General features: G+C 42.4%; 1 protein-coding gene across 1 annotated transcript in view; it reads right to left on the minus strand.

Annotated features, from left to right (window-relative positions):
• LOC142483959 (cGMP-inhibited 3',5'-cyclic phosphodiesterase 3B-like) overlaps nt 1-14325 on the minus strand; it is a 46701-nt gene that overhangs the window by 6307 nt on the left and 26069 nt on the right. The window contains exons 9-11 of the mRNA XM_075583877.1: nt 10751-10950; nt 5065-5268; nt 3959-4120 (exon numbers count right to left, since the gene is read on the minus strand). Coding sequence (XP_075439992.1) covers nt 3959-4120; nt 5065-5268; nt 10751-10950 — 566 coding nt within the window. The remainder of the gene's footprint in view (nt 1-3958; nt 4121-5064; nt 5269-10750; nt 10951-14325) is intronic.

The following is a 14325-nucleotide window of genomic DNA, read 5'->3' on the forward strand; positions in this document are numbered from 1 at the left end:
AATGAAAAATAAGGTGTAAAAAGGGGTGGACAACGCCAGTCCTCACGGGCCAACAACAGGTCGGGTTTTCGGAATATCCCTATTTCAGCACAGGTGGCTCAGTCCTTATGACTGCACCACCTGTGCTGGAGCAGGGATAGCCTGAAAACCCGACCTGTTGGTGGCTTGTGAGGACTGGAGTTGACCGCCCCTGCAGTAAAGGTTCTACATTTCAATTTCATAAATAATTGCTATTTTTGATGATTCTATTTTTCTGAAAAAGACAAAGAACATATGCTACAGGATTGTCATGTTTGCGTTTGGTGTAGTTGCCGATTCCCTGAGAGACAACACAAATTCATGTTACAGAATTCTTGCGTAGTCTCACTTGGTACTATTTCCACCAATTGTCTAAAACAGCGGTGCGCAAAGTGGGGGGGCGCGGGCGCTTGCAGAGGCCCGCGCTCTTCCCTATGGCATTAAAATTAAATGCCGGGGGGTCGCGTGAGGTCTCTGCAACTCATTTACCGGGGTTCAGATGCGTTGCCGTGACGCGTCACCATGGCAACACAGCATCAAATGACGCCGCGGTGACATGTGGAGTGACGTCACACGGCGGTCTCCATGGTAACAGGGTCACACGACGTCACCTGAACCCGCGGCGTCATGTGATGCCACCGAGCAAGGCGAGGTGGGCGCGAGGGCGAGGAGGAGAAAGCAGGGGGGGGGTGGGGCGCGGCTCCAATAGTTTACGCTCACCTGGTCTAAAAAGACAGAGGATAAGTCTGCTACACGAAATATGTCTTAAGTACATGGAGATACATTAATAGTCCAGAGATTATTAAGCAATAGTGACACCTACTGATCTGAATTGACCTGTTAATGGAACAGATGAACAATGGAGGTCTATCGAGTGTTACAATAGGATGGTCAACAGCGACATCTACAGGGACTTGTTCTTCTGCCAACACTGCAAGAAATATTGCTGACATAGCATGAAAGTTGCTCACCAAACATTGACCTTGTTGGCTGGGACTGTTCTTGGGGTGTGGATGTGTTGTGTAAGGAAAGGTAATTTCCCAAGCTGCACATGCTGTAAAGAGGGCTGGTGTGTGTCCATACACTGCAAATATTCTGTGAGGCCTTATTAGCTGAATAAAGCATCACTTATTAGACCATCGTATAAAGTATTTTTCATTTATGGCACTGTATTACATAGGAAACATTAACAAATAGTAACAGACAGCACCACACCAAACACTATATATGAATGCAGTAAAAGTACGTGCTCAGAGTCCAGGTGTGCTGCAAAAACTATCACCCAAAAATACAGATGTTGACTCCAGCAGAATAATCAAACACAAGAAAAAATTTGAAGTAAAGAATATAAATATATGAATTCCTAGACTTCAAACAGAACAGAAAAAACAACTCAGAAAAGCAGGTCTCAGAAATCATCCTACATACCCACAGGTGAAACAAGGCAAGCAACGTTTCATGCCCTTCTGGAACTTTGTCTTCTAACCATTACAGAGGACCACTCTTAGTAGTGGACGCTTCTATAGCTCCCCTTAGCACCAAAAAGCCAGGCGTCGTGCTCCTAACACCGCATGTGCGGGGCTGTTGCGATGACGTCACCCGTGATCATTACATTACGGATTCTCAAGATGTACAATACAAGTGCAAAAAGGCGCTATATATATATATATACAGCTAAACCCCGTTATAACGCGCCTCGCTATACCGCGATTCGGTTATAACGCGGTTTTCCCATGGCTCCCGTTTAAAAAAAATAAAAAAATTTAAATTGAAAATTTTTTTTTTTTGCACACTGCACACACTGCACACACTGCACACACTGCACACACTCACTGCACACACACTGCACAATGCACACACACTGCTCATTGCACACACTGACACACTGCACACACACTGCACACTGCTCATTGCTCACACTGCACACACTGACACACTACACACACACTGCTCATTGCTCACACTCTGCTCACACTGACACACACTGCACACTGCACACACTGCTCATTGCACACACACTGCTCATTGCTCACACTGCACACACACTGCTCACACTGACACACACTGCACATTGCACACACTGACACACTGCACACACACTGCACACTGCACACACTGCACACACTGACACACTGCTCACACTGCACACACACTGACACACACTGCACACTGCACACACACTGCTCATTGCTCACACTGCACACACTGACACACTGCTCATTGCTCACACTGCACACTGCACACACACTGCTCACACTGACACACACACACACACACACACACACACACACACACACACACACACACACACACACACACACACTACACTACACTTATACATAAATCAGCCTTACCTTACCTTGGGGATGATTTTTGAGGCATGTGGCTGCAGGGTGGGGGTGGTGCTGCGGTGGAGGGGGATGATGGCTGCTGCGGGGGCCCCCGATGCTGCGGGGGCTGGTGGGATGGCCCGGTGCAGCGCGGGGGGGCATGGGGGGGAGGGCAGGGGGCCCTGTATTGCGGCGCGAGGGCCCTGTGCTGCGGCGGGGGGAGCCGGACCGGAGGGGAATCCCCCCTCCCATCTCCTGTCACGCGGTGACAGGGGAAGCGGAAGCCGGAGGGGCATCCCCCCTCCCATCTCCTGTACCGCGGTGGCAGGGGAAGCCGGAACCGGAGGGGAATCCCCCCTCCCATCTCCTGTCACGCGGTGGCAGGGGGAGCCGGACCGGAGGGGAATCCCCCCTCCCATCTCCTGTCACGCGGTGGCAGGGGGAGCCGGACCGGAGGGGCATCCCCCCCTCCCATCTCCTGTACCGCGGTGGCAGGGGAAGCCGGAACCGGAGGGGAATCCCCCCTCCCATCTCCTGTCACGCGGTGGCAGGGGAAGCGGAAGCCGGAGGGGCATCCCCCCTCCCATCTCCTGTCACGCGGTGACAGGGGGAAGCCGGGACCGCGGGGTAAATACTATATGCACTGATGCGGCGGGCATTTTTTTTTTTTTAAATTAGCGCGACCCCGTTAGTAACCCCGTGTGTAGTAAATTAGTAATAATTAGTAATAATTTTTTGATTATTGAAGCTCGGCTAACACGGTACTGATACCTCTACATGTATATATATATATATATATATATATATATATATATATATATATATATATATATATATATATATATATATATATATATATATATATATATATATATATATATATATATATATATATATATATACACACACTATACCCCTGTATAGAAATGCCTGTCCCTATTTGGTAACACACAGCAAAGGCAATACATTAATACATTATGTATATCATCAGATCTGTGAGTCATCATAACCATTGATATTATTCTTAAAACAAATATAAAAAAAACATTTAATACACATTACATGTTCTGAACATAATAAATCAAAAGTATCTGAAATATATATGTATTTTATTACATCTATTACATTTTGTTTTACAATTTATATGGCAATCCGCATCAAAAACAAATGAAAACTACTTTCAACACGAAAATGTAAATGTAGTGAAATTACAACTTCATGTTCTTTACTACTGTGGCACCTAAAATGCATGACCTGTTAAAGCCATTTTGATTAAATAGCAAAGAAAATAATACAATTACGTTTTATTACTTACAGTGAAAAGGTGACAGTACAGCTCAACCCCGTTATAGCGCGATCCGTTACAACGCGAATCCGCTTATAACGCGATGCAAGTGTGGCTCCCAATTTTTTGTATTTATGATTACTTTACAACACGATTATTGGTATCTTAAGTACTTTATTGTACAAGGCATACAATTGTACATTATTTCTAACGCGATCCGCTTATAACGCAATGTGATTCTTTGGACCCCAAGCACAGCGTTATAAGGGGGTTGACCTGTATATTGTGAGACCGATCACAAGCCCAGTCTCCACCCTTTGCTTACCTGTTCATAAAATTCATTGACAATGCCTTCTGTCCACTTCAAGTGCAAGTCTCTGATTTTTGCTGGGCCGTTAATGTCTGCCAACTTAATGCATACTTGGCATACTAAAAGACGGTCATTTTCATTACTCCAGTCTATACCATTGCTGTTTACATCATTCACCTAGTAAGAGAGATTAAATGAGCTGTAAATTAGAATGCAGTTTATTATAGTGATATAGCTGAAATCCATATTAACGTTTTGCCTCAGAAGCCATGAAAGACTAGTACAGAATTACTTCAAAAAAATTATATATAGCTGAAAGGACCATGTAGATAAAATGTCCCCCTATCGTCTATATTGTTGTTGTAAAGGTAAAACTCATTAAGTAGCCTACATTCTTTGAGTACTGAGGAAAAGGCTAACGGTCATGCCTTGAAAGTGGCAGCAGGTTGAAGACCCTTTGGCCAAAGGGTTCAACTAAATGACCCTTTTTCAAGTGAATATATAGGTATTGCGCTGTATTAAGTAGCTTTGGGCATCTATGTTTGTTTTTTACTGAGGAAAAGGCGATTAAATGTTAAACTGAGACATTGACTGAGCCACTGATTGAGCCACCTGTGCTGAAGCTGGGATATCCTTAAAACCTCACCTGTTTGGGAGGTGTGTGTGTGTGTGTGGGGGGGGGGGGGGTTGCGGGCTGGAGTAAAGAACCCCATCTCTAGTCTGTTCTCACAGCTGAAGAATATTCCGTAGTGACTATTGAAGCATGTCCCAGTATCGAAGTTATATAAAGCCTGGCTTTTGAACTTGCAGCAGTCTATGATTTAACATTGCATGGAATGTTTAGTCGGTGGATCAAAATGTTGTCCCACACAGGGACAGGGTCACAGAAAGGTCCCATTAAGTAGTAAAACATTCATATGCAAAACACCTGTTATGGTATTTAAAATGTTAGACACCTCACAATAGTGGGTTTGCATTAGAAGTACTTCAGCAATGAGATATTGAGTTTAACCATGCGGCTTTAAAAATGGCCATACATATTCTGCTTTGATCCAATGTAAAAACAAGATTCAGCAAAATAATTCATTGCAGGATAACATGCATGAGCTTCCAGCACAAACCTTGGCATTAAACTCCGCAAGGAAATCAAAGTGCTTTTTGAGATCTGTGGCGAGGATGGCTTCAATCACTAAGAAACGAAACCGTTTGAACTGCACGTGATCCAGATGCGTGAGAAAATTGAATTCTGGTTGTGACAGGAACAGATTCCATGCCGAGGCTGCATGGTGATTTTCCAGGACAGATCTGTCGTTGTACAGAACAGCCTAAAACAAGATTAAATAGCATGTGAATGGCTGCATGTGGTGATACGCAAGAACAAAGCCACTCTATTTTTAATCTCCCAGCTCAACCTCACCAACTGGCATTATGTAAGATCCCATATAGAAGCAACAGCTAGGTCTTCCTGTAAATGGAGGAATGCTGCAGGCTATTTATGGCTTGAAGCCATCAAAAGAGTCAGACTAATGTAATTGGATTCTGTAAATAAATGTAATAATCCTTCAAACAAAAAGAAACTGTAAATCAACCGTGTTTTTTTCCCCGTTTAGAAGGGATCCTGAAAAGCAGAGTACATACAGAATAAAACCCCTGTAAGGGTTTCCTTCGATACCCGGCTCATCTGTGCCCACGCCCTTGGTGAAACCCTCAAAAGATGCCCACATCCTCCTTAGCGCACTAACATGAGAGGATAGATGAGCGGACAGGGCCGAGACGACACTGTCAGAGGAGGCTATATGTCCTGATCAGCATACACAAACTTCAATTCACTGTGTCCCATTGCTTTCTTTGAAAAACAAAAATAAAAAGTACAAAATGTAAGTTACCCAAAATAGCAACATATTCTTTATTTAAAAAACAAACAAACATTGAAAAAAAAAAAAATCATAACAATAAAAATGGTGCCAAACCTTTGTCTGATTAGTTGTTTGCATTAAATATTAAGTTAGTTTGAAAGGTTAAGGGTCACCTGCATACCTGCATGTAGGGACCGGTTAAGGTTAGGGATCACCTGCATACCTGCATGTAGGGACCGGTTAAAGTTAGGGGTCACCTGCATACCTGCATGTAGGGACCGGTTAAGGTTAGGGGTCACCTGCATGTAGGGACCGGTTAAGGTTAGGAGTCACCTGCATGTAGGGACCGGTTAAGGTTAGGAGTCACCTGCATACCTGCATGTAGGGACCGGTTAAGGTTAGGAGTCACCTGTATAGCTGCATGTAGGGACCGGTTAAGGTTAGGGGTCACCTGCATACCTGCATGTAGGGACCGGTTAAGGTTAGGGGTCACCTGCATACCTGCATGTAGGGACCGGTTAAGGTTAGGGGTCACCTGCATATAGGGACCGGTTAAGGTTAGGGGTCACCTGCATACCTGCATGTAGGGACCAGTTACATCCATAGTGAAGGGGGAAAAATAGCTAAATACCAAATTTAGAATGATTCAACTTTAAATCAATGTCCAGTAGGAGCCTCAATGTCTGCCCTGAAAAATATCCCAACCTTTCTTCATAGCCATGTCAAATCGATCTTTATAATGGGATTAAAACGCCACCCAGCTGATGCACCATAATCATATTACACGTAAGGGTGAATCCTTGTTATGTGCATTCTAAATCAACTGGGAAAGAAACGTATAGGAAATGCGCAACGCCACCTTTATCTCACTGCTGTTCCTTTTAACAAAGTTCCGATTTCAGTGATGGAATAAACATTAAGGAATCTTAAATCCCATCATATTAAACCTCAGCCTCGCTATGTAAAAAAACAACACTGTAATTTGTCAAATAGCCACAGGAAAAGCGATATAGTACAGATATAGTATAATAACAATGAATGTAATTTGGTAGGTAAAAAAATAAAATAAGGACAGTCCTACATGGCTCAAATATGTGGAAACGACCTTAAGCCAGTGATTCTCATCTCCAGTTCTCAAGCCCCCACAATATATCAGGTTTTCAGGATATCCCTGCTTCAGCACAGATGGCTCAACCAAAGGCTCAATCTTCGACTGAGCCGCCGATTGAGCCACCTGTGCTTTAACTTGGATATCATGAACCTCTGACCTGTTGGGGGGAGGGGGGAAGAGAGAAGGGGGGCTTGAGGATTGGAGTTAAGCCCCCTCCCCCTTCCTTAAACAAATGAAAATCAGTGTAAAGTGGTTAAAGAAAACATTTGGCTGTTTTGGTTTCCTTGGAAATTGAGAATAAACAGTCAGTGGGAATGCATTTGACCTGCCCAGTGTTCTGTCTTTCGATAAATAGGGAGGACGACAAAACAGGGGAGGAGAGGGGAGGAGAGAACAGGCGAGGAGAGGACAGGTGAGGAGAGGGGAGGAGAGAACAGGCGAGGAGAGGACAGGCGAGGAGAGGACAGGCGAGGAGAGGACAGGCGAGGAGAGGACAGGAGAGAACAGGCGAGGAGAGGACAGGGGAGTAAAGGACAGGGGAGTAGAGGACAGGACAGGGGAGTAGAGGACAGGGGAGGAGAGGAGAGGGGAGAAGAGGACAGGAGTACAGGCGAGGAGAGGACAGGGGAGGAGAGGACAGAGGAGGTAGGAGAGGGGTGCTGCTGCTGTATAGCACGATGATTGTGAGTGTTCCTACTTTTATCTTTTCCTGTAATAAACGTTATTATGCCATGTCCCTCTCTCTTTTCTTCAAGTGGAACAAGTGTGAAGAGACACACCTATCATCTGGATCAAGTTAACCTGTGGATACCTTCTCCAAAGTGGACTTACTTTGCGGGACATTTTCACTTGGACATTTGTTTATGTAAGTGCATTTTTCACAGAGATTGGATATATTTTGCACTGTATATAGGATAGTTATGTGTTTTATAGGTTTAAACACAGTTTTTTTTTTTGCACATTAGGGCACATATTTAATTCACGCGCTGGTATTCCTTTTTCCTTGATATATTACTTTTTGGGAGGATTTGAATCACCCCCCCCCCCCCACACACACAATCCAGCAGCGGGATATTTAGTCACTGTTTGTATTTAGTAGTTGGCGCTGTGTTTTCTTTATTCATGTTTATCATACTGCAAATATTTTAAAATGTATGGTTAGTTTGTAAAGCGTAAGACCACCGGAGTGTGTGCAATTAAAACACACAAATATTGCAACAACAACAAAATTACATTGTGACAATCGTGAAGTAAAAAAAGGAAAATCTCCCACTCACACGGCGGAAGATCAAGGTAAATCAGTAGATAGAATGGTCCTGGATCCAAGGCTTGGTGCAAGCAAATCCAAATATATGGAAAAAGGAAGGGGCAAAAATAGTGCAACACAATTGTATAAAGAAAGGAAAGAGAAGTAATGCACTTACACAAAGACAGGTTGTTAAATGCAGATGGACATGTGTGGAGTTGCAGGGGAACGCTGGCTCTTCTTAGTTTGCTCTCTCTCTCCATCAGCCCAGCTGTTTGTCGCGGGCCTGCACAGTCCAGTGACATCACGGATGTGGGCGGAGGTAAGCGAGGAGAGAGTGTTCACCGAGGGACACAAGTACACAGGGAAACTCAGCTGCTGCTCACTTGGAACATGTATTTGCAGTGGTTTAAACACCCTACGCGTTTCACTCATTGAAGAGCTTCATCAGAGGTACTGTTCTCGAGGGAGTAGGGTCCCTCTTGTAGTCCATCTAATGACGTCACAATGCAAACATGTCCGATCAAAAAATGCAGAGAAAAACAGTAGTGATAGAATAACTAATAACAACCAGAAGCAGCTGAATATTGCTGCAAAATATAATTAAACGAAATATCCACGAAATAAAAGATAAGAGACGTGTTAGTAATCACAGTTTAAAAAAAGGGGCTAAGAGAGTGCGAACACTTATTTTTAATAATATATTTTCTAATAAATATTTTTAGATTATATTTTATAATAAATATGCGTGTTTACACTCATACCTTTATAAAAAAAAATGTAACCTGTGATTATTAACACGTCTTTTTAGTTTTGCTTATCTCGTTTAATTACATCTTGCAGCATTATTTAGCATCCTCATTTTGTCATTAGTGATTTCATCACTAGTGTCTGTGTTTTTTTGTATTGTTTGATTGGACATGTTCGCATTGTGACGTCATTAGATGGACTACAAGAGGGACCCTATTCCCTCGAGAACAGTACCCCTGATGAAGCTCTTCAATGAGTGAAATACATAGGGTGTTTAAACCACTGCAAATACATGTTTCAAGTGAGCAGCAACTGAGTTTCCCTGTGTATTTGTGTCCCTCGGTGAACGGACGGACTCTCTCCTCGCTTACCTCCGCCCACATCTGTGATGTCACTGGACAGCGCGGGACCGTGACAACCAGCTGGGCGGATGGAGAGAAAGAGCACTAAGAAGAGCCAGCGTTCCCCTGCAACTCCACACATGTCCATCTGCGTTTAACCAATTGTCTTTGTGTAAGTGCATTACTTCTCTTTCCTTTCTGTATACAATTGTTTTGCACTATTTTTGCCCCTTCCTTTTTCCATATATGTATTTGGATCTGCTTACACCAAGCCTTGGATCAAGGACCATTCTATCTGGAGTACAGTATATCTCTACTGATTTACCTTGATCTTCACACTTGTGAGATCTCATGTTTTCACTTCAAGTTTATCACTATTGTCACAGCTTGTGATTTTTTTTGCAATGTGTGTGTGTGTGTGTTGCATTTTCTCTGTGTTTGAAAACAAAAAAAAAAATTCAGAGCTGCAGTTCCATCAGAGGCTTAGAATATTATTTTTTTTAGCTTTGCTTGTATCTTTTTGTATTTCTAGGACGATCGAGTAAATATAGTATTCTCTCCAACTTCATGGTGCTTTAAACTTTGTTTTGTTCCTATAGTATTTTGTTCTATCCAGTTTGACCGGAGATAGTTTGTTCTAAGCACCAAACCAAACAACGTTATATTTTTCCCTGTATATTTTGCAGTCCCGATACTTTTTCCCCTTAGAGGTACTGTTGCCAACACCCCCCTCTGCTCTGAGGAAAGTACAGTAATGTGGGCATAAGAACATACACACGTCCATGATATCCGGGGGTCTTCCAGTGATGTCACATTTAACTTTTTCTGATAAATGAAGTTAAACATTTACACAAAGTCTGTTTTGCCTCCTACAATATACATCAGAATACTCCAGTATTTATTGAGAATGGCCTTCTCAGTATGTTAAGGGAGAAGGAGCAGCTCAGTGAGTGACTTTGGGCAAGTCACTATCTCCTTGTGCCTCAGGCACCAAAATAATAGATTGTAAGCTCACTTGTGCAGGGACTGTGTCTGTAACATTCCTATGTGCTGCGTACCGCGCACTTTACTGTAATTGTGAAGCGCTTTGAGTCCCATTGGGAGAAAAGCACTATATGAAATAGTTCAAGTTATTATTATCCAGCCATATTAAGCAATTCACGAGCTTTCATTAAGATAGCTGGTTTTTATAGAAGATCCCCCCTGGACTGTGAGAATTGCCGTTTTGTGGGACCAATGAAGACCGGCCCTACCAGAGGGTTTGAGCACGGAGTTGACACTTTATTTATTTTTGTATCACTGCACATTTGTTGTACATTGTATTTTTTGATACTGTCACATGTATTGTTCACTTTGTATTAAAGCACTAATTGCTGATCACTTTATAGTTAGTGACCACTCTCTGTATCACGTCTGTGTGCTATTCTATGGCAGATGTACATGACGAGTAGAATTGCATTTCACAAACGTGGTTTATTTCGCCCATGTGAATGGATCACCTACCTGTGGTGCATTCGTGGCCACAAGAAAGGCGTTTGTACGGCCAGGGTGGTCGTAGTCATGCATGGCGGCTGCCACGTACAGTGCCATCAACTCCAGGGCAGGTATGTTTGTTGAAAGGCACCCATAGCCATCATCAGTAAAGTTGCAGCTCTTTGAAGACATGTACACGCTTTGTGCAGAACCAACCACGCTATCTGAATCTAGAAAAAAATGAAACCCATTAAAAAAGACCAATCTCGCCCAAAACAGATATTGACAACCATAGGAAAGCAAAGAAAGCACAGTGATAGCCGTATTTAAAAATAAATAAATCAGTATGAGTTTAACAGTAGGCAGGAAAACATCTACTTCTAGGAGATGAAAGGCCTAAACACAATCAGATATCTTCAGATTGCTATTCTCTTCATTTTTTTCCGGTGGCAATCTGAAGATACAGTATCTGCTTGTGTTTTGTTTTGGCTTTACCAACAGCAACACTGGTTTTCATTTAAATCAAGCAATGTGTATTTAAGTGTTAAATTGCAGAAACTCTAATAAAAAATCACAAAGCAAAACAAGTCTGTTTGTTAAAAAATAAAAATAAGGCATCACGACCATAATATCGGTATATATTTCTCAGAATCTACTTATTTGACATATGTTTTGTTACATAATTGTATCCAATACCATCATTTCACATACAAAAAAACCTTGTGACTGTATTATTTTGGTTTATCGTAGAGAGTTTTTTGCTGCCAAAATAATGTTTCACTCATCACAAGCCTGGAGAGCTGTATGTGTTAAGGTTTCAAGATGTCCTTTAGGCAGGCAACAGTAGATTAGACATGCTATCAGCACAGATAAAGCTTATTAAGAGACATGCATTATTAAATGGCACTTAGAGTACAATACAAGCAAAATCAGTACTACAAGAGAACATTCTAAAAATATTAAACTTTTACAAATGGGTATTAACTGTCAAATTAAGTTCAGAACTGCACACTTCTTGTTTTTTTTTTAATTTGTTTTTTTTACAAAGACCAAAAATGCCTACTTTCATTGGGATAAAAAATGAATTAAGAATGCAATGAATAGTCAGTAATAACTTGCGATCTATAATAGCACGAACAGGCGGCAGCTTTGTGAGTATGATACAGAAGGTTACAGGAATGTGTAACACCAATAAACACCATTTGTGTTCATTAAGAAAAGCAGATCAAAAACGTATTTGGATTTTATACAAACATACAAGAGGTCAATTACTGTACATTTGTTACCAGCCGTAGAAGTTTCATGCAAGACATCATCTTAAACCCTTTTCTGCCAGAGGGACTTCGCAATCCCTACTGGCAGGGAAGAAGTTAATGCTACATCCACGTTATGTTGCTGCATTATGCTATATTTTTACAGCCGCTTTACTTTGCTTCTGCCAAAGCAGCACTTTGGGTGGCCATATTTCCCAAAGCAAATTTAGAACTACTTAGCTATCCCTGAAGATAAAAAGGTGGCTCTGTGCCAATCGTGAATTAAGTTTAAGTAAAAGGTAGACGTTATTTCTCTGCATGCAGCAATATTTTCTTAGGCAATAGTGTATTAAGTTAGGGGAGGGCGTTGGTTAGTCTTACCCAATATCAAATTGCATCCCAACAAAATCTTAAAGCAGCAATCCTGTTAAATTTGTAAAATAATTTTACATGATTGGAAACAGGGGGGTTCTGTGGAGGGGACAGGGGCGAGAGAGAGAGGAGTGACATGGGAGAGAGAGCGAGAGAGGGGTGACCAGAATTGGGGGGCAGAGAGAGAGAAAGCGAGAGAGGGGTGACTGGGGGAGGGAGCTGCAGAGAACGAGAGAGGTGATGAGATGACGGGGAGAGAGAGCGTGTGAGGCGACGGGGGAGGGGGGAGGAGAAGAAGTGACGGGAGAGAGGCGGTGGGGAGGGATGGGGTACATACGTGATGGGAGAGAGTGGCAAGGAGGGATGGGGGAGAGAGGGGGAAGTGGGATGGGGGGAGAGATATAGGAGGAATAGGGGGGGGGGTAGAGGAGAAATGGAGGGCGAGATAAAGAAATTGGGGGAGATAGTGGAGGAATGGGGGGGGGGAGAAAGATGTTGCACGAGTTGCAGTCAGATTTAAGAATTGGTCCCCAACTTATTTTGACTTTGATCTATGTGCAATAGAAGTCTGCAGACAATTGTATATTCAGGAAACGGACACGGTTTGTGGATTGAAACCTGCAACATAAGGAGAAAGGAAGACCCTGACCAGAAAAGTTACAGGCTAATTATGTTGCTTATATAGTTACACTGTTATTTAAAGATAACTTCAAATAACATTTCACAGGAGCAAAATACCTTAAAATGTATTTCTTTTTAAATATTAGTACCAATATTAAAAGGTGGCTGTTGCCTTCACCATTCTAAAGATGATTTCAGCACTCACTATGGCAGTGATTCCCAACCAGGGCTCTGTGGAACCCCTGGGGCTCCTTGAAGCAGTCTCAGGGGTTCCTCCTACGGACCACAGACCCCCCACCCCCTGGGGGTGGGGTTTTTTGGTGGGTGGATTGAGAGAGAGTGGGGTAATTGACAGAAGGTAGGGGCGAGTGAGAGAAGAGAGGCGGGCAGGAGTGAGTGAGGAAAAGAGGGAGTAAGAGTGAGACGCAAGGGATAAATACATGAGAGGCGGCAGAGGGGGAGAGTTAGTGAGATGGATGGGAGAGAAATACATGGGTAGAGGGTGGGAAATAGAGGTGGCTCGTGAGGTGTGAAATGTTGTCACTGACCCCTGTCGAACCTAATATGTGTCAGCCAGATAGGGGTTCCCCGAGATTTTTCGAAATACTTCAAGGGTTCCTCCAAACAAAAAAGGTTGGAAATCACTGCACTATGGTAATATCCACTTGTCAAACTATACAAAAGTTTTATAAAAGTCCTATTAATTGATATCTTCAATCTAGTAATGCATTATTTATTGAAGAAAATACAGGGGTCAATGTTAAAATGAATAAGAGGTAAAGTGACTCATCGAGTGATCATTTGCATATCATTACCCAGAATCCCTGGCAGCAGTGGAAGCCCTGTTTGCTAAGCGATAATGGGGAAAGGCAAGTTTGCTTTCCTGTCTGAGACATGAACATGTACCCACGTGATATTTTTTTATTTATTAATGGGACTTGTAGAATATAATGCCATCTTGTCAATATGTTACCATTAAAAAGAAGTTATTTCCCATAAAATCAATGCTGATGAACTTTATCATTTCAACTCTAATTCTTCCAACGAGCTCGTGCAGTACTCAAGATATCACGAACAAAAACATTCAGTTCGTTTTTAAACGTTTGCAAAAATGTATTTGAAAAATAAACGTCCAGATTTCATAGAAAAGCAGAATATGTTCGGATTTGTGTAGTATTTAAGTGAACGTAACTGTTCTGAACGCATCCAAAGTTTGGAAAACAAAGCCATTGGGATTTTGTTCAACACAACTAATACAATAAGTATGATTAATACCTATAATGATAAAAAAACTCTTTCTGCACAAAACACACATTTTGTATAGTGAACTGATGGCGTTTTTAAAACAAAATGCAAACT

This window comes from Ascaphus truei, unplaced genomic scaffold (assembly GCF_040206685.1).
Source record: "Ascaphus truei isolate aAscTru1 unplaced genomic scaffold, aAscTru1.hap1 HAP1_SCAFFOLD_402, whole genome shotgun sequence".
In the NCBI taxonomy this organism is placed as follows: domain Eukaryota; kingdom Metazoa; phylum Chordata; class Amphibia; order Anura; family Ascaphidae; genus Ascaphus; species Ascaphus truei.